Source organism: Vitis vinifera, chromosome 9 (assembly GCF_030704535.1).
Source record: "Vitis vinifera cultivar Pinot Noir 40024 chromosome 9, ASM3070453v1".
NCBI lineage: Eukaryota > Viridiplantae > Streptophyta > Magnoliopsida > Vitales > Vitaceae > Vitis > Vitis vinifera.
This window is the reverse complement of record NC_081813.1, coordinates 4,966,269-4,985,759: the sequence shown is the minus strand read 5'-3', so window position 1 is coordinate 4,985,759 and position 19,491 is coordinate 4,966,269. Positions and strand designations below refer to the sequence as shown.

The 19,491-nt window shown below is 34.3% G+C and overlaps 1 protein-coding gene, 1 long non-coding RNA gene and 1 other non-coding gene across 3 annotated transcripts; 1 reads left to right on the top strand and 2 right to left on the bottom strand.

The window, feature by feature from the left end:
• Positions 1–2,988: 2,988 nt before the first annotated feature.
• TRNAD-GUC (transfer RNA aspartic acid (anticodon GUC)) lies at positions 2,989–3,060 on the bottom strand. The gene has a single exon. It is a non-coding gene; the product is annotated as a tRNA-Asp (tRNA).
• Positions 3,061–4,460: 1,400 nt separating this feature from the next.
• Positions 4,461–10,667, top strand: LOC104880249 (uncharacterized). The gene is made up of 3 exons (XR_786574.3): positions 4,461–4,593; positions 5,663–5,796; positions 9,766–10,667. It is a non-coding gene; the product is annotated as an uncharacterized LOC104880249 (long non-coding RNA).
• A 1,930-nt stretch (positions 10,668–12,597) lies between these two features.
• LOC100265167 (gibberellin 3-beta-dioxygenase 1-like) lies at positions 12,598–14,007 on the bottom strand. The gene is made up of 2 exons (NM_001282156.1): positions 13,532–14,007; positions 12,598–13,219 (listed from the first exon to the last, which is right to left on the bottom strand). The coding sequence occupies exons 1-2, from the start codon at positions 14,005–14,007 to the stop codon at positions 12,598–12,600; spliced, it is 1,098 nt and encodes a 365-aa protein (NP_001269085.1).
• Positions 14,008–19,491: the final 5,484 nt, after the last annotated feature.

The window sequence follows — 19,491 nt, the reverse complement described above, 5'->3', positions numbered from 1 at the left end:
ACACTCAATCTTTCACAAATATAGTGAGTTTAACAACACTCAACCTAGTTTAATGAAGGTTCAATACAATAAAAGTTAGGTTGATTTCAAATAAGTGCATTATAATAGATGTGCAAGTGGAATAATCAATGCACTAGAGTTTGAGAGCTTTGAAAGAGAGAAAACAGTAGTTAAGATTATTCAATGCAGGTGTTCTCTTATCAATAAATGCATAAGAGCTCTCAATTTATTGAAAACCAAGCTTAGACATCCCAAAATGTAAAAACAAGCCTCGACTAGTCGAGTTTCGGTTTGACTAGTTGAGTAGCCATTGAGCATTAAGTGTATTACAGGTGACCATTAATCCTTTCTGAATTTCGATTGAACATCAATCAACACTCAACCAAGAAAGGCAATGTCTCGATTGAGAAAGCAAGTCCAATGGAAGAGAGTGAAAGTCATTTGGTTTATCGATCGATGCTCGACCAAGAAAAAGCAACCAATGGAACAACAAACTAGTTAATTAAGAAAAGTATTTATAATATTGAGTTGATCATTTGAAGGTCAAATTTTCTTAAAGATATTACAAAATTTGGTTTCGAATATTATTGTAATTTGTAATTCAATCGAACTTATGGTATTCTACTTCATAGTTTCTTTTCATCAAAAAAAAAAAAAACAAAAACAAATACTAAGAAGGGTTAAGAAGTTTCACTATCAAATTATCATAACTTCATCATAATATTTTTCTCGTACTTTTATAAGTCTTCATATAATAAGGTTAAAAGGAAAAGCTTATATATACACGCTTTCATCATTCTAAAATTTAGCGAGTGTCTTAATGCCTAATGTTAAATGGCCACATCACATTTAATGTTAAATTAATGCCTACATCACTATTGATAACGGCATAAAAATATTCCATTATTTAGTATCCATAACAATGATTAGGGGTCTCCAACGGCCGGGCCGGGCCATAAATAGGAGGTCCGTGGCCCAGCTCGGGCCGGGCCTATGGGCCCGTTGATTGGTCAACAGGCCGGGCTGGGCGGGGCCATGCTAAAATGCTAGGCCAACGGGCTGGGGGGCGGGCCGGGCCAGCGGACTTTTTTAAATAAGCCAAAATGGCTTTCAAAAAAAGGAAGGGAGAGGGGGGGATTCGAACCCCTCCCCTTATGCTTAAATTTCAAGATTCTAACCAACTGAGCTACATTCCTTTTGTGCTTATTAATTGAGTTAGTTATATATATATACTTTTTATTTGTGTAGTTTTTTTTATAGGTGCGGACCTAAGGGCGGGCCTACGGGCCTAAATTTAGGCCCGCAGCCCGGCCTGCCCATAAACGGGCTCGGGCCGGGCCGGGCCTAAAACGGGCCGCGGGCCGCGGGCTTTTTGGAGACCCTTAACAATGATTATATTATAATTACATTATGATCATCTTCATCCACGTCACTATGATAAGTGACATTAAGTATTATAAATAGTAAGATTAACAACAAAAAGTTGTAATTAGAATAATGTGGCGGCTGGCAAATTGATTTCTGCTTTAGCCAATTGGACCCTCCTCTTCAGATTGAGTGCTACAATCATATAGCATGGGTCAACTTTCTAATTAGAAGTTTGCCTATCACTTAGAACTTCTATCAGGTTTGCCTACTGGGTTCTATCAAAGAAGAAACCAAATTTTAATGTATGGATGAAATTTGAAATTCACATCAAATGTTACATGTGTGGAAGATTATATGATTTATGTGAGTTTACTTCATCCCACAAAAGAAGATGAAAACTAGAAGATGGATTGTATTGAAGCTCACTTTGTGAGTATCATGGGCTTACAGAGATAGTGGAGGCCCAATTGCATGTGACCCAAGCCCATCCAATTAAATTTTGAGAAATGAGAAAATCATTTCACTAAATAAAAAAGATAAAATATTCAACTTTTTATAAATAAAAAAATAATATTTCTAAACCCATCAAAAAATCTCAACCTCCAACTTTTCTTATCATAAATATTTGGTTAAAAGAGATTAAATCATCCTCAAATTTTAAATTTAACATTTCTCATGTTTTTACTTAAAAAGTAATTCATTTTTGACATAAATATAATTTACTATTTCAAGTATTTACACAGATTTTTAAGGAAAATGTTGTTTTTACAAGAAAATAATAAGAACATTTTTGTCAAAATAACGCAAAGAAATTCGATTTTCACTACCTCTTTTAATCAAATAACTTTTCTTATAATAATAAATCTTTACGACAGTCTATATACATGTTACCTTCCTCTTTTATCACTTCACCATGACCATCATCTTCTTCCTTTCTTCCACAACCTCAACTTTAACGACTTTTAAAATAGTTTCTATTATTTTAAAATTTTTAGAAATATATTAAATTATTTTTTCATCAAATAAGAATTTAGTCTCAAATTTAATTAAGTTTTATTTAGAATTAAATAATAAATAAATAAATAAAAACAAATACCACCTTAAATAGACTATTTAAAAACTTTAAACTAAATATAAATATTTATTGACATTGATATGTATAGAATCATGATTAAAAAAATAATATAACTAAAAAGAACATAATAATTTGTAAGATAATAAAGTGATAGAATATGCAAATATTGTTGAAATATAAATAAAATAACATGTAATTCATCCCTAAATAATATGCTCATTCTATCTAATAAACTATAAATATTTATACATTTTTATCTTATTTTTATCATAATTAAATTGTTAAAAGAAAAGATAAAACGCCTTCGAAAAAGTTGTCAAAAGAAAATAAAATGGTAGCGGATATAGGGAAAAAAAAATGTCAACAAGCAAAATGGCATAAAAATATTTATAAAAAATAAAATAAAAAGGAAAAAGGAAAAAGGAAATATCAAGAATTAAATTTAAAACAATTATAATTTAGAAAGAAAAAAAAAGGCAGAGTTGGGGCCAATACAGCAAAACGACGCCGTTGGATGGTGCAGTGGAAAAGGAAAATAAAATATTCGCCGTTGCCGGGGATCGAACCCGGGTCACCCGCGTGACAGGCGGGAATACTCACCACTATACTACAACGACTTCGTTGTGAATGTAACCAAAAATATACTACAAAAACTTAAAAAATTTTGAAAGATTTAAGCTTTTATGCAATTTATTCTAATTTTTCTTCCTTTACTACTCTAATTATTAATAATTTTAAAATCACCCATAAAAAATATTAAAACTTCCTATTTAATCATTTAAATGTCATTCATTGGAATGCTTTTTAAAATAATTTTAATTAGGATAAAAATTTATTTGAGAACTTATAAAATATTTAGCCTGGTTTTTGTGTTTCCAAATATTTGTTAAAAATAAATTTTATATATAACATTTTATTTTCAATTTATATATTTTTTTAAATAGTCCTTGGAAAACAAATAAAATAATCGAAAAATAATAAAAATATGTTGTGAAAAAAAAAATTCATATTTTGAGAACAAGTTCTCAAAAAACTAGTTTATATAAAAAAAATTGTCAAATATATTTCCAAGTTTAGGAAAATAGTTTTCTATTTTTAGGAGTAGAAAATTGTTTTAAAAATAGTTACCAAATAAACTTAACACATATATTTTGCACTTTTAAGTCTAAGTATATTCTTATTTTGTCCTTTTATTTTTATTATAATTATAATTAATTAAATTATTTTTACTATTATTTATTTTTTAAAATATAAAAACTTATATATAATAATAATAATAATAATAAATTTATAAACTATTGGTTTGTTCTATAATTAAACAACTAAATCATTATATTCGTTATTACATTGACACTACAATTTTTGAATTGATTTACTTAAAACAATTGATAAAAATCAATATTAATAATTACTAAAAACCAAAAGTAAATCATGTCTCAATGCATATTTATACTTTTAGCACTTGTAGAAATCAAAAAAAGTCTAGTGAATTAAATTATTAATAAATTTGGTCTTCAAAATTGTAATTTCATGTTTGCAAATGGGTTACAACTTCGAAGGTAACATATTGAACAATTCGAAAGATTATAAAATTAGATCTTTTAATTAAAAGAAAATTAAAAATAGATATTTTCTTATTAATAAGTTTCCTAAAAAAAGAAATTAAGCTAAAAAATGGATAATAATAAAAAAATTGATAAGTTTTTTTAAAAAAATACTAGTAACAATATTAATGATTACTTTACAAAAGTAAATAAAGTAAAATGAGGTTTGAAAAATAAAATTAAAAAACAATAAGAGGAACAAACAAACAGGGTATAATTAGAATCATGGGACGGTCTAAAGATCTTTTATTTAAGAGATAGGATTTTTTTTTCCTTCTTGTAAAAAGAAAAAGAAAAAATCAATTCAATTTCTAGTGTAAAGACTTTATTGTTGACTCATCTTAAGTGGGTAGTGGGGAAGTCAATAGCTTTAACACTACAAAAGTGAAAAAAAAAAACTTATGTTTGTCCTCATGCAGGCTAAAGGCTTTTCCAGTAACTGCCCAGCAAGACGAACACCCACAGTATCATAAAATAGGAAAGAGCTTGTACGGTGACAAAGTCCGGTTTAAAGTCATCTCCAAGCAGTATACCTCATTTAAATCAGTAATTCTCTTTATTTCTTTTTTTAATTATTATTATTTATTATTAGCATATTATTTAATTTTACCTTGCTTCAATACTAGATTGAAATGGATAGTTATTAGGTCAAATGTCTCAGAGTGATGTTGTTCTTCAAAAAAATTTCTTTCTCTTTTTTCTTTTCATTTGTAGGTAATTTTCATGGTGTTAGATTTGAACAAACCAGGAAAAGGTTTCAAGATGCATGTTGGTAAGGTTGGTAAAGTTGGTAAAGTGGCTCCCAACTGTGAAGTGAATATGCAAAATTTGAATTGAATGAGCAATTTGTTGGTCATGCACGTTAACTGCTCCGGCAACTCCAAAGAGATCTAGAGAGTGTAATGTAGCTATACCCCTTAAATGGCTAAACCAACCATGGTTCCGGAAACTACAACTTTCCAAGAATAGTGGGTAATTTAAGGGGATGGTTTGGGCAAATAAGGACTCCATCTATTTATAGCTCAATGATCTTTGAAGGGCAATTCTTTCATATTCATATAGACATTCTCATACTAACATATTTTGAGGGCATTATAGAGTGTTCTTGAACAATTCTTGAAAAGGGCTTGATGTTTGCACTGTGTCTCAACACTAGCACAGCCACACACAAATTGGAAAAGGATTTGTCTTTTATGGTATTAACAGTTAACACATTCTTTGAAATTATTCAAGAGACTTTAAAGGCCAAGACCGCCTTTAACACCGACTTGAGCATCTCCCTATCTTTAGCATTTCAAAGCCAACTAAAATCAAGTTCTGATGATTTTGTAACTGTTGGAGTTGAAGCTATCCAAATGTCACTTTTCCGACCATAAGCAAATTTCTTGTTTTCTATTGATAAGTTTGGAGAATTTAGTCATAATTATGCATTTTGTGAAGTGTATAAACATTGAATTCCATGTTTTTTAAAATGGATCTAAATGTGGACAAATCCGTTTTAGAGCATATGCTTTTTAATTTTAAGCTTTCTAGAATGCAGCATGCTACCATGGTATAGTGCATCTTGTGTGATCAATTTATTGAAATAATTTGCTTGTTTCTTTTTCACACTCAGGGCATACTTCGTCAAGCTTTGCATACAATGTTGGTCATGCAGAAAATATGCCGGTTTCTGTCTCTGCTTTCAGCTCTCTCTTGATGATTGTTGCAGTCATATTGAGCTCTGTGATAGTTTCTGCAACTAAAAGGGTAATTTCCTTTGTTTCAAATCCTTGCCCTTTATCGGAACAACAATGCTAACACTGAAGTGCATATGTGTGTTAGAAGTTCTTTTCCTTGAAATATTGCTTCATTTTTTTATTTTTGTTAGTTTCAGATATTACTAATTATCCGTAGTTATTCGCGTTTATTCTATTGCTAATTATCTTAAGCAAGTTGCTTTCATTTGGCACTGCCACTGAAACTGAAGACATGTTAGTTGGCTTAAATAAGTACTGAACCAATCAATTTAAGCTGCTGATGGAAATTTGTTTTGTATCAAATATCAAGTTAGAAGTGCAATCACAAAAACTTAAAATTTATATATTAACATCGAAAGGTTGGGATGGTTAGAACGATGGTAAGCCAATGCAAAATAAACTTTGAACGCTAAAGGGAAGATTTCAAAATGTCTGGATTCTTTGCTAGAATTGCAAACTAGAAGGGTCTATCCCAATTTTTGTAAGCTTGCAACCTAACTTTTAAAGAATAGAGAAGGCTTGAATTCCCCTGTTTTTGGTGTTATATTGTATATATAGACTTTAAGTCTTTAAGATAGTTTTTAAAATCATGTCATCATTATTGGACTTGAGGTAGCAAGTAGATTTTGCTGGGATAAACAAATTCCTATTTTATTAACAAAATTTGAAAAACAAAAGTTGTCTTTGGTCAGTTTCATAATCAGATATACATTGAAGTCCACTTTCCCTGTATGGATAATGAAATACCATCTGCTGGATTGGAGGAGCAGTTTCTAGCAATCTTTTGGGCAGTTTCCATTTCCTCTTTTATATATATATATTTTATGTTGTTGTTGTTGTTGTTGTCGTTAGCAAGGACGTGGGATGAAGTTGTCATCTCTCCATTATTGTATGCTGATCATACTATTATTTTCTGTGGCACAAAGAGATGATCTTGAGTCCTCTAAGGAGTTCTTGCCTGTTTTGAAGTCGATTCTGTGAGTACAAATAAACCTTGAGGAGGTGAATTGATTCCAGTTGGTGATGTAGGAAAGCAGCTTTTAAATTGTCAAATTGGTAAACTTCTAGTGTCTTATTTGCTTTGCCAATAGGGCCCTCTTTTAAGGCAAAGACAAGGGTTGTTTGGTATTCCATGATAAAAAAAAAGGGCAGAAGTTGTTATGGTTATTCGATGGATAAATTTGTAATGCTCCTGCTACACTGCTGCATGTTTTCATCTCTTTCCAGGATTCTAACTTCAAATGCATTACGTTGTAACATTTTCAAAGAGAAGCTTTGTGTTGGCAATATAGATGAGTTTTAAGTACTGTCTTGTGGACTGGTAGACTCTTTGCTTGAAGGATGATGCAATAGGGGTTAAAATTACTAATTGGAAAGGGGCTCTATGGATTTGCTACAACCCATAACCACCTCAAATGACTATTGAAGTAGCGATGTTTAGAGCAAGTGATGGTAATGGGTCAAATTTCAAAAGGTCTTTGTTTTGGGAATTTTCCTCATATGGTATCTCCTGATTTCTTCACCATTGCAATTAATTGGGCTGCTTAAGTGGAGATTTACATGCCTTAGCCAAAGAATTCATGCATTGGAATATAAATTTTGCTAGGCCAACTTTCATGGTTACAAATTGAAGAGACTTGTTGCCTTATCTAATGAGTTAGTACAGTTTGCATTAATTGGAAATGTAGAATTCCATGGTATGGAGAAAACTGCAAGGCAGTTTTTGTCATGATGAAATTTTTTTTTGGTCTGGTGGAACATGGGATGAACTTTTCCTGGCTAAGCAGGTATGGTTTCTAAAACTCCACCTGAAGTGGTTTGATTCATCTGAATAGCTGTGGATGAAAAACTTTTATGGTGAATTATTTGGAGAGTAGGAATTTGATGGTAGCAAATCGATCCAACATGTGGATTATTTGGGAGTTTGCTTTCCCTTTGATCTACCATTAAGCTTTTTACTGGTTCCTGACTCACTGGGCTAGTGCTGTCTATATCAGGAACTAAGTTGTCACCATGGTTAAATGTCGTGTTTAGGTATAGCTGGAGGAAAGGAATAGGAGAATCTTTGCAGGCTCAGAAACTTTTCAGTTAAATTTTAAGTATATAGCCTTCAAGTCTATGTTAGTGCTAAGGACTTTGGTGTAGCTACTGATTTCTTACATGTTCTGAGGCTTGGTTAAAGCCCTTTCTTTTTGGTGTTTTCTCATCTTTCATGCCCTCCTCTGCTAAATCCTTCTACAGAAAGCACCTTTTTTATCGGCAAGCATATGCAGGAGGTGTTCAGGCTTAAGTGGATAGGTAAACTGAAGCTTAGGGTACAAAATGCCAACTCTCATGGACAAACAGATGGATAGGAAAAGGAAAGAGAAACTTCTCTTTGAGTATAAAGGAAGGAGCAACTGCTCAGAAGTTTCCTTCCAACCAATCATACATAGGACACATCTCCTTGTTTCCAGCTGATTTTTGAACGATAGTTATTCAAAACAATGCGAAAAAGAATGAATAAAAATCATTCCTTTTTTATGGGTTCAATTACTTCATTGTTCTACCTTTTAAATTTTTCCCCAACTTCACATGTAGATGCACATGTGCAAATGGTACACTCGCAAGCAAATATGCGTACACAGCTATAACACAAACAAATATACACAGCTGTAACACAAGCAAACACACAACTATATCCCCATGTCTAGCTTTCGTGCGTATGACAAATTAGAGGTTACCCAAAATATTTTGTTCTTCTGTGCATTGTGATTTTAATATGCTAAATCCTTTCACTGGCTGTGTGCCTTGTAAGTTCTTATTGAAAACGACACCTTTAGACTGCTCATCCATGTAGATTACATTACCCCTGTTAATTGACGTACTTTAAATCTTACTCATTTTTTCTAGAATGTAACCTCTGATTCACTTTGGCAATGAGGAAGCAAGTTAATTTTGAGCATTGTAAACTTGAACATTAAGTTTTAGGCATTCGAGGTTTTAACATTTGCTTTCAAGTTAATTGTTTCAGTATTGGAATTCATTTGTGGAAGCTCATGGAAGGATGTGAAAGTATCAGTCCATGCTTTTGTTTGCTCCTTCAAATGTTTTTATTTTTTATTTTTTATTTTTTTTATCAGAAATTCTGTTCTTTATATGAACTATATTGAGAACAAAAGTGTTAAAAAAAAACAAATGAAATAACGAAAAAAAGAAAGGTCACTCATGTTAGCCATGTCATGGGACAGGAGGATGGTATCTGCAGAAAAATTTTGTTCTTTGAAGATTAAATAACATTGTAAGTATGCCTCTTGTAATGCTCATACCAGGTAATGAGATTGCAAATATACAAATATTTTCTGTTTTTACTAATGAGTGTATGAAATTTCAAAATAAAATTTGATATAGTCTCTACTTTGTACATTAAAATTCATATGTGAAGAACAAAAATATTGGCTATGTTAGAGTAGAAAAATAAGATGAATGACCTATTATCGAGGAACAGCAATTGATGCCTCTTTAGATCTTTGTACCTGAGCAGAAGCACTTACAACTTGAGCCAAATAGATCATTTTATTCAATATTAACCTCACCTTTCTAATGTAAGCTCCACTGTTGCAGGATGTTTTGTTTACTTTTGAACTTTGTACATTTATGTGTTTTGCTACTGCATATCAGTGGAGTTCCATCTGAATGTGAATGCGTCTTCCAAAGTATGATATGATATTTTTTTTACATCTTTGTTTATGATATAAGTATTCATGGATTTTTTTTGGCGATTATCTGCTCCATTTACTATCAGTCAAATGAAATTTTGTTATTTGGCCTTGGTCACTCTCCTTCATTCTTGTCAGAGGGAACAATTTTTTCCTTTTTTGTTTGCTCTTTTTCCGCCTTTGCCATGCTTAGTGGGACAAAGATTAAGACAATCAGTTGCATTTTTAATACGAAATAAGATACTTATTGCTGCTATTGACGTTCTTTTATCTCGTGACAGATGAGTCATTTCCTCGAAACCCAAGACTTGTGCATTCGATGTAAGCCATCAGGTAAAAACACAAAGAACTATGAATGCAAAATTTGTGAACATAACTCCACAGTAGTGGGTTTCATTATTCATGCCCCTTTTTTTTGGGCTAATGAAACCCTGTCTCACCTATTTGGTATCTATTGATCCTTTTTAGCCATTCTACTCTACCAAAGGCCTTTATCTTTTGTTAAATCATAGTCATGTTTGCCTTTTTTGCAGTCTCAATCTACATTCCTTTTGTCCTTCTGACTGTCATTGTAGGACCTTCAAACCATCTCCACCATGATGGCATCTTACCATAAAATGGTGCTACCTATATCTTCATATGTATAGATTTATAATTCAGTCCATTCTTGCCTTGCCACTCATCTATCTCAGCATCCTATTATCAATTATTTCCAATTCTTTCTCACATACCAACACTTTCTTTTCCTTTCATTTTTGCCTTTTCCTTTTGGTGGGAATGGGGTTCCACAGTATTTGCTTTTCCTTTAATGTTTGTAGAGATTGGCCACTGGTCAATCTCCTACAAGCATTTTCAAGTTCTGCTCATTTCCTTTTAATGAAAAGATGCCAATTGCTTATTCATCATTTTTTTGAGGAAAGTTTCTAAAGGGTCTTTAGGTTTTAGTATTTCAAGAATAACTCACACTTGGAGTTCAATTCAAACACAAAAAGGAAAAAAGAAAACCTGTGGACTTGTTGACCCCGGTTTCTTTCTTCAAGCATAAAAAATTCACGCAATGTGTTTGATGCTGTATTGATCCCATTGTCTTCCTGGTGATGGTGATATAGTACCACTATGTAAAAAGGGGGAAGTGGTGGCCAACCTACTTATATTTTAATTAATTCAAAGTGGGTTATTCCAGTATAGAATTTTCCAATTTTAGTCAAAAAACATCATGAACATGTGGTTTCTGTCTTCCAATTATGGTAAGTGTATACCCATTAGTAAGCCTCTTTAATCATTACAGAAGTGGAACTTTTTGTTTCTTCCTTCCAATTATTTTAATTTTATATCCACTGTTGGCAAATCTGGTTGTAAATCAAAAGGAATACATTTACATGGCTTTTCAAGCTCACCAGTGAATGTGAGGCAAAGCATATGAATAAAAAATCAAGGATATGTTGGTCATAGTACTTATTACACTGTTAGGGATATTTGATCCTGTGTTCGGTGCAATGGGCCAAACAGGATGTTTTAAATAACTTACCAAAAGTGGGATCAGACAAAAGGATTATCTAAAAACACTTTTACTTTTAATTCATTTTAGACTTGCTGTCGTAGTGATGTGAAATGTGAAAGTTGGACATTAGCAAAAAATAATCATGGTCTATGGCAATACTATTGGAATAAGACATAGTTAAATTCCATTCACAAGACTACAATACAAATCAGCTAACATCTACCATGATTAAGACTGATTTTGATATAATCCATCTATAAATACAGATTGCTCTTATCCTAATCATGCTTAAGACGAAATCTTGCTACTTGGTTGTGGAAATATACACTAAGTGTGAGCAATAAAGTATTGTATTACTAGCTAATTAACAACTCCACTACCGTCTACTATGATTAAGATTGATTTTGATATAATCCATCAATAAAAAGAGATGGACTCTGATACTCTTGCTAATTGGTTGTGGGCAATACTGAATGTGAGTGACAAAGTATTGTGTTCACAAGCTTGGAATAAGGATAAGGTCATTTCAGTAAGTGAGAACTGCATACTTTGATAGATTTGGAACTTAGTACTGGTCTTTGTCATGAGCAGCTGGCTTCGAGCTCTGTAGTCATTTATCCATACTAGTGAGAATGAGCCCAATAAATTGGAATACTGGGAACCAGTTATAAATTCTGAATTTTTCTTGTAAAAATTTCTTAGGACTGTTGACTGCATACTTCATTTGTAAGTACTTTAATCATGTATCGAGTGGGGCCAATCAAGCATCTTGTGAAAAGGTATGTCCATCTCACTTACTATGCAGCTTCAATAATCCCATGTAGTTAATTCTGTGTTCGTCCTCTCTGAATGTTGATCCGTGGTATGTTGTCAAGTAGGTGCATGTACAAGTTTAATTCACAACTAGACCATTTTTTTGTCCCCGGAAGTATGTCTTTTAAGGTTACTCAAATGTGACTTGCCTAGCAAAGATGAGAAGGGGAGAAACAAACAAATCGAAAAACGGTAAAAACTGCCTCATCCCCATCAGAGGGGCAGGGTTTTCTGGCTTGCCAATGTCGAGGACCACGTGGTTGCAGAGGCTATACCATCCTCAACTCAGCCATGGCTAGGCATTGGAATGACAGGGACATGAATCTTTACAATAATGCCAAAGTCCCCATTGAAAAGCGGAGAGAAGGGAGACATTGGGGATAGAAAGCGACAGTTGCAACCCCCCCCCCCTTTTTTCTTGTTCAACCTGTGAGGAATTGTTGGTAGTGTTTTTTATTTTTTTTCTTCATCATCCTTCCAAAGATTGATCTATGATTAAACCAGTTTTATCTTGATCATTGTCTTATTCTTTGGAGGGATATCTTCCTTCATATCCGGGGCAAAAAGATGCCGGTTCATGTGTCCTTTATATGAATATTCAAAATGGTCATTTCCCTCTACCCTCTTCCTACACACCGACAAAAGACAACGGAGATTGCTTGTTTGCATCGCTTCATATGATTTGATATTACTTATCCTCTTGTGCATTTTTCCATGGAAACTAACCCAACTCTTCACTCTTATTACTCCCACAATCCTCCAAGGAATGAAGGGTAACTACAAAGCCAAAAAACCATCCCTAACCTACTTTCACCCCATTGTGATCGTTTACATCGATGAATCCGTTCCTGGGCATACACAGCCGAACTAATGAAAGAGCCTTGTCAAAGTGCTTTGCCTTGGTGCAGAGGTACTCGCTCCATGTGACTGGGCGGTAGAGAGGAGGGTGAGTCGAGTCAACCAGCTTCGGCACGGGCGAGATTGGAACACCGGCTGGTGGTCCGTAGAGGTAGGCCACAGAGAGTCGATGCTTTGTCCGGTTAACCAAGGCCCTGTGTACGACACTAGGGAACACCCCATTGGATAGTATGTGGAGGAGGTCACCAACGTTGATAACAAGTGCACCCGGGAGTGGAGGAACTGTGATCCATCCGGCTCCCTCTCGTTGGACCTGCAGACCACTGACGGTGTTCTGGTAGAGGATTGTGAAGAGGCTAGAGTCAGTGTGGGCAGCGAGACCCATCGCCCTGTCCGGCTCTGGACAAGCTGGGTAAGAGTTCAACTGCAGGGCAGCTTTGAAGTCGCCTTTTGAGCCAGCCCAGTTAAGATCTTCTTTAGTGATCCCCAGTGATCCAAGCATGAGCCACATGAGCCTCTCTGCAAGTTGGTTCATCTCTTTCTCAAACTCCTCCGTGACATCACTGCAAGAGAAAAAACAAAATTGTCAAAAAGGTAGGGCACTGTATAAGATAGCAAAGATGATATTATCGTGTGTGCATAAAACAAAGTAGACAGTAACAAGTGGGATTTCATCTTGGTATGCTATAAATCCCATATCTTCTTGGTGGGGACCATGGCTTTCATTATAGTCTTTGCTAGTAGCATTGAGGGGAATGGCCTTCGTCTTCGGCCATGATATATACTTCAAAACACCAAACAGAAGAAAAATGAACTGACTGAAAATGAAGGAAAATATTGAGTTATTGAACGTGTGCATGAGCATGCGTGAATACCAGAATTTGGTGTAGTCTTGAGGCCAAAGTTGGCGAGCGTGTTCAAGTGGAGATCCGAAGATGGTGAAGCCTTCATACCACATGAGCTTGTTGAAGAAAGAGGAAATCCTGGCGAGGCCATAGCCAGCAACCCCATCAGGGGAGCGAGCGGCCTTCAGCTTTTGCTGGGCAGGTAGAGAGAAAAGGCTCCTGCCAGCAGACTCAATGTCGTCGAGGAGGCTGCCGGGGATGCCATGGTTGGTGACTTGGAAGACGCCCCAGCTCTTGCATGCATGACCCACGAGTTCTGAGGCATTAGGGTCGGTGAGATCAATAACCGGCACGGACTCAGTGATTAACGAGTCTCCAGAAGGGTTCTCGTCCACCCCTGCCCATGCATATAAGTCGGGTAATTCTTGTACTGAGTTCAAGTCCAAGTGTCTGTGATTGAGGTGGAGAGGGTGGGCTTTGAAGGCATCAGAGATTCTCGAAGGCATAGTGAAAAGACGATATTGAGGAGAGGCTTGGAGCAAAAGGATGGTTGGACCTCTAGACAAAAGGCCTAGAGAGCAAAAGGACGGGATTAAACTCTAGAGTAAAGGCCTAGAAAAATGGTTGGGAGCGAAAGGGGTATGTTGCAAATAGGCTTGGGAGAAGTGGGGGGTGTTGGTGGTGGCAGCAGTAGTAGGAACAGTGGTAGTACTTGTGTTATGGAGAAAACATAGGATAGTATTTTGTCTAAAAAGATGAGAAAAATGATGGTGGTGGGAGTGAGTATATATAGAGATGATGGAGGAGATGGTGACAAGTTGGGTGAGATTGAGTAGTGTTGGAGGAGAGAGGTGTTTCTTGAGTGGTGTTGGGGGGAGTGTTGATGAAGGGGACAAAGAAAAGAAAGGAGGGTATTTTGTATTGGACAGGAGGAAGAACAAAAAGGGAAAGGACCATCTAGTCCTCTACAAAACAAATATTAAATGAATGATGGAAAAGGCATCAATATCCCAAACCCTCTCTCAACCTCTCAAAAACCCTAGAGCGGGGATTCCATGAAAGAAGAGGGGCCTCCCTCTCTCCATGTGCCCTTGTCTTGTCCTCAAGTAGAAAAACATCCATATCAACACCAGCCTCTCCCTTCTTTCTTGGGGTCCTAATCCCTCTCTACTACAAGACACCACCCTTCAACTTTGAATGACCCAACTGCCCCTCTCTCCCACCCTTTTGACATTTTTTAAATTGGTGAAACTTCTCTTCAATCTATGATGAATGGAATGGCTGCCCTTTATCAGGCTTCAAGTGGGCTGGGAGAAGACGACACATTTTGGGCATACATGAAAGGGGCATCTTTGTAATGTAAAGCTAGGAGGAGTGCTATTATGCTTTTTCTCTTGTATTTTTGGTCAATTCCATGAAAAGAAGTAAAGCTTCTTTTGGTATTTTGCGGTTAGATTTGTGTCCTTTTGGCCCACACCACCCCTCCAAGTGGGCTCCCTAGTTTTGAGCCCCCCCTAATTCCACCAACATTTTAGGGGGGGGTTGTCCCTAAGCACGTCCTAATGGATCTTGTTCTTTGATTAGGAATCCTTTTCACTCTTCTTTCATAGACACGGAAGTTGGAATCCTCCATTTTCATCTTTTTGTTTCTCCCCTTCCTTTTTTTTGTGGCTGTAACCCCCTCACCCCCTCACAACATTGACTATCATGTCATTATGCTCTATCATACCCACCTTATCCAATCCCACTCATGTGGTTATTTTCATCATCATCATACATGAGACATGAGCTCGTGCACCCACACATACGCATACACATTATTTTCTCTTCTTCCATATGCACTTCACGTGGCTCAAACATGACTAGGTCGGCCCATCCCTCGTCTCGTCTCAAATTCAAAATTATTTCATGATACCTATTAGAATATCTTATACCTCTTATTGTGGTATCTTTCAATCAAGTATATATGTTCAACAAGATTCCACGTTATCAAAATAGTATTGGATGAAGTTTTTAGTCCTTTTTATATTTTACTCATAATTTTCAAATATTTGATGATTCTCAAAAAGAGTTGAATTAAGAAAAATAAAATTTGTAAAGGAATATTCAATGTTGGATTATAAATCCTTGTTTGCTATTTTCTTGTAGACATCATTAATTATTAATTCATATTTGCCTTACGTCCTTAGAACTTTCGAGTTGAAACCAGAAGATATTATTTTAAATGAGATTCTTAATTTATTGAACATTTATTAAGGGTGGTGGGTTTTGCTATAAGGAGAATTGTGAGGGTTTTGTTTACATTGCATTATTGGAAATATGGAGGTATGGCAGTCTGGTTCGTGGTAAGAGCGACCACCAACCCACCACCCATGAAAGCTACACAAGGTTCATCCTTTCCCGATGTTTGTTGGATAGAGAATTTCAGACAAGAACTTCCACCTAGTGAAGCCATTGAATGTGGCAGTCTGATATCTAAACTTGGAACTTTTCGCTTTATTTAAACTTTCTACTTAGGGCAATAATTCCAATTGAGAATGCTCCAGAAAAGTGAGATGTCTTCGGCTACCACCTCCATCTAATACCATCATTCTCATCATGCAACTCTGGAGCCTCGATGTAGACTCTTTCTTTCTTTCTTTTCTTTTTCATTTTTTTTTTCTTTTTTTCTAAATTTTTTATTTCTTTATCTCCTTTCCACAAAATCTTTAAAATATTTCCATACAAAGATGAGTGTGTGAATAGGAGCTTTGATGTTCACTCGGGAGCTAGAAAATGGCACATATTCATTTTTGTCTTCTTTTTTATATCCCTTTCCTCTACCCCAAAAACTCTTTAAAATATTGTCATCGAAAGTAGAGTGTGTGAATAGAAACTTTGTTCCATTTGGGACTAGAAAATTCACATATTTTTTTATTATTATTATTATTTCCCTCCTTCATCCACAAAAAATCTTCAAAATACTTCCATCGAAAAGATGAGCGTGTGAATAGAAACTTTGGCACCATTCATTTGGGGGGCTAGAAATTCACTAAGTTCATTACATCATACTTAATATAAGGGTGTGTGGATATTTTAATTTTTTAGAAGATTAAAAGTTTATTTAATAATGATTTTAGATAATGTTTTTAATATGTTTAAAACTTAAAAAATTTTATGTTTTAAGTATTAAAAAAGATAAAATGTTTTCTAAAATAACTGTAAAACACACTTTAAATTAATATAAAAAATAAGATTTATTTTCTAATTTCTTGGCTCATGTACTATATTAGAAAAATGGGCTTTTTTTTTTCCTTATTTGGTCAATCAAATAATAAAAGGTAAAAACTATTTAAACATTATGGAAAAGAAAATATTCAAGTCAATATAATTGATTGATTTGGTCAAGAGGGAATCATGAACTTGCCTATCAAGTCCCATCTCACATTGAAGGGGTTTATCATTTAATTAAATATTAAAAATTGCATGCTTGGAAACACTAATGCTACCCAATATTACCCATCAAGTCCCATCTCATATTAGAGGGGTTTACCATCTAAATTAATTAAATGTTGAAAATTGCATGCTTGGAAACACTAGTGCTAGCTAATATCACCCATCAAGTCCCATCTCATATTAAAGGGGTTTGCCATTTAAATTAATTAAATGATGAAAATTGCATGCTTGGAAAAAACACTAATGCTAATATTTAATCAAATAATTGCTCTAGCAACCATAATAATTGTGACATTAAATTCTATGATTAGATTGAAATGAGCACAAGCATTACACACTTTGTGCAACTAATTAAGGCTAAAATTATAATGGAACCCATCCATCAATGCGTATTATATATCATTTCATGGTTCCTCGATGGAATATTTAAACGAGGCAAAGGCCACTTTTCTTTTCTTTTTTTTTTCTTTTTTTCTTTTTTTTTTTCTTTTTTTTTTTTGTATATACCCACCAAGCTGTGGACTAATCAAAGATGAAAGCCTTTTGGACTCATGATTATGCCATAATGATTTATAGTTTATTGGAGTTTGATCTATCTCCATTTTATTGTTATTTTTATGGGTCTCATGATGTAGCAAACCCTGAAAGATGGAGGAGGATAGAAGGGCAAAGTACACTGGCTTCGTTGGCCGACAGTCCTATTAGTCAATTAAGATATATTTTATTATTACCTACTTTGGAGTATATTAATATTTTATGGTACATCAATGTCACTTTCAATAATCCTCGCCACTACTTACTTGACACTATAAAAATATTGGCGTATAGGGATGTGCATATTTTTCACTCGACCTTCTTTCATGGCTTTTCAAATGGTCTCCACTCTTTATTCTTTTTCTTTTTGGTGCTAGTCATAAACCAAAAAAATAAAACAAAATAATCATAAAGCAATTTTTGGGATTTTGAGAGTTGTTTTCTAAATTGTGAGTTAAATTGTAAATCGTATTTAAGGAGAAGTTATTGTCTACTATTAGTCTTTATAGTTAGAATCAGTCGTGGAAAAGCGATGATAATGAGAAAAGTCTTATAATGGATACTTAAATACTCAGAAATGAAGAAGATGTAATAAGTGATGAAACATTTTATGAAGTTGAAAATAAGTATAAATCCGAAGACTCTCTTTATTAGTGCAAAGATTTATTTAAAATAAATTAAAATTAAAAAATAAAACAAAAAAAACAATTCTTCTTTATTAAGAAGGTAATATACTTATTATAAAAAAATGTTAAAAGATATTGTAATAATATCTTTCGAACAAATGAATTGAACAACCAATTTGAACAATTGAATATATACGATGAGGTATAATCTATTAAACAAAAATATAATATAAATAATAAGATATAAAAATGTGTACCAACCTAATGAGAAAGTGGACTTCTGCGATGTATCCTATTGTCAATATTGGAGCAAGTAGGTAGTGATGTACAACTAATTAATAAATGGTGACTTTATATCATTTGAGTAGGACAAGTAGCTTGGAATGTATGACAACATATACACAAATATATAAAAGCAAGTAATATGCCTTTTCCGATAGAACTTTGCACTCCTTTCTGCCATGCTGTAATGATATAGAGCAACCCAAGTCTAGTGGAATATCATATTTTTCCTTTTCTTTTGTAAAAATTAATAAAAGTCTTAAGGTATAATCATATGCCTATATTTTCAATCATTTCCAAGTATATATATATTTTTATGATTTTAATATTATATATTTATATATTTATATATTCATATTTGTAACGACAATCACTATTAGGGATTGCATCATCATTAAACATATCAACTTATCCAATCGACAAGACCTCTCAACCCTCAAAGTCATGTGGGCACTGCAATTTGAACAATCCTTTCAACCACTTGGATGACAATTGAGTTAAGTAGGTTGTCGGCACCCAAATAAATCAAGCCTCCCCAACAAATTTGATGGTGATCATCTTCTCTTTTACCTTCTAGGGTTTTTAGTGGTCTCATTCTCTATGAACCTTTAGAATATTTAAAGAAAACCCTAGAAGACTTCAAACAAAATATTTCTAGGAAGAAGAAATGGAAGATGACTTGAACGTGTAAAATAAAACCAAACTCAGCTCAGCTGCCACCCATCTGATCATGTCCTTTCCTTCCTTCAAGGGTTTTCCTTTGACCTTGTTCACACCTTCATTCTAATGCAGATATAAAAAAAAAAAACCATTGGCACTGTTTTCATCACCATACCACCGTTGCGGCGGCAGCACTGTTGTTACAGTATCCCAACACTGTTGTCCTTTAGTGGACTTTTTTTTTGTGTTTCTTTATGATACCAACCAGAAAGCTAGCTAGATAATGGTGAGACTGAAGAAGATGATAATATTATTTCATTAAAATAATGAAGAACCCAGTTGGGAGAAAGGGTGGTAGACCCCTGGTCTGTGTGCTTGCACATTATGTCTCAATATTTTCTCACATCACCCTCATCAACTTCTTCGGTTTTCAGCACTATCCATTGTTGGTTT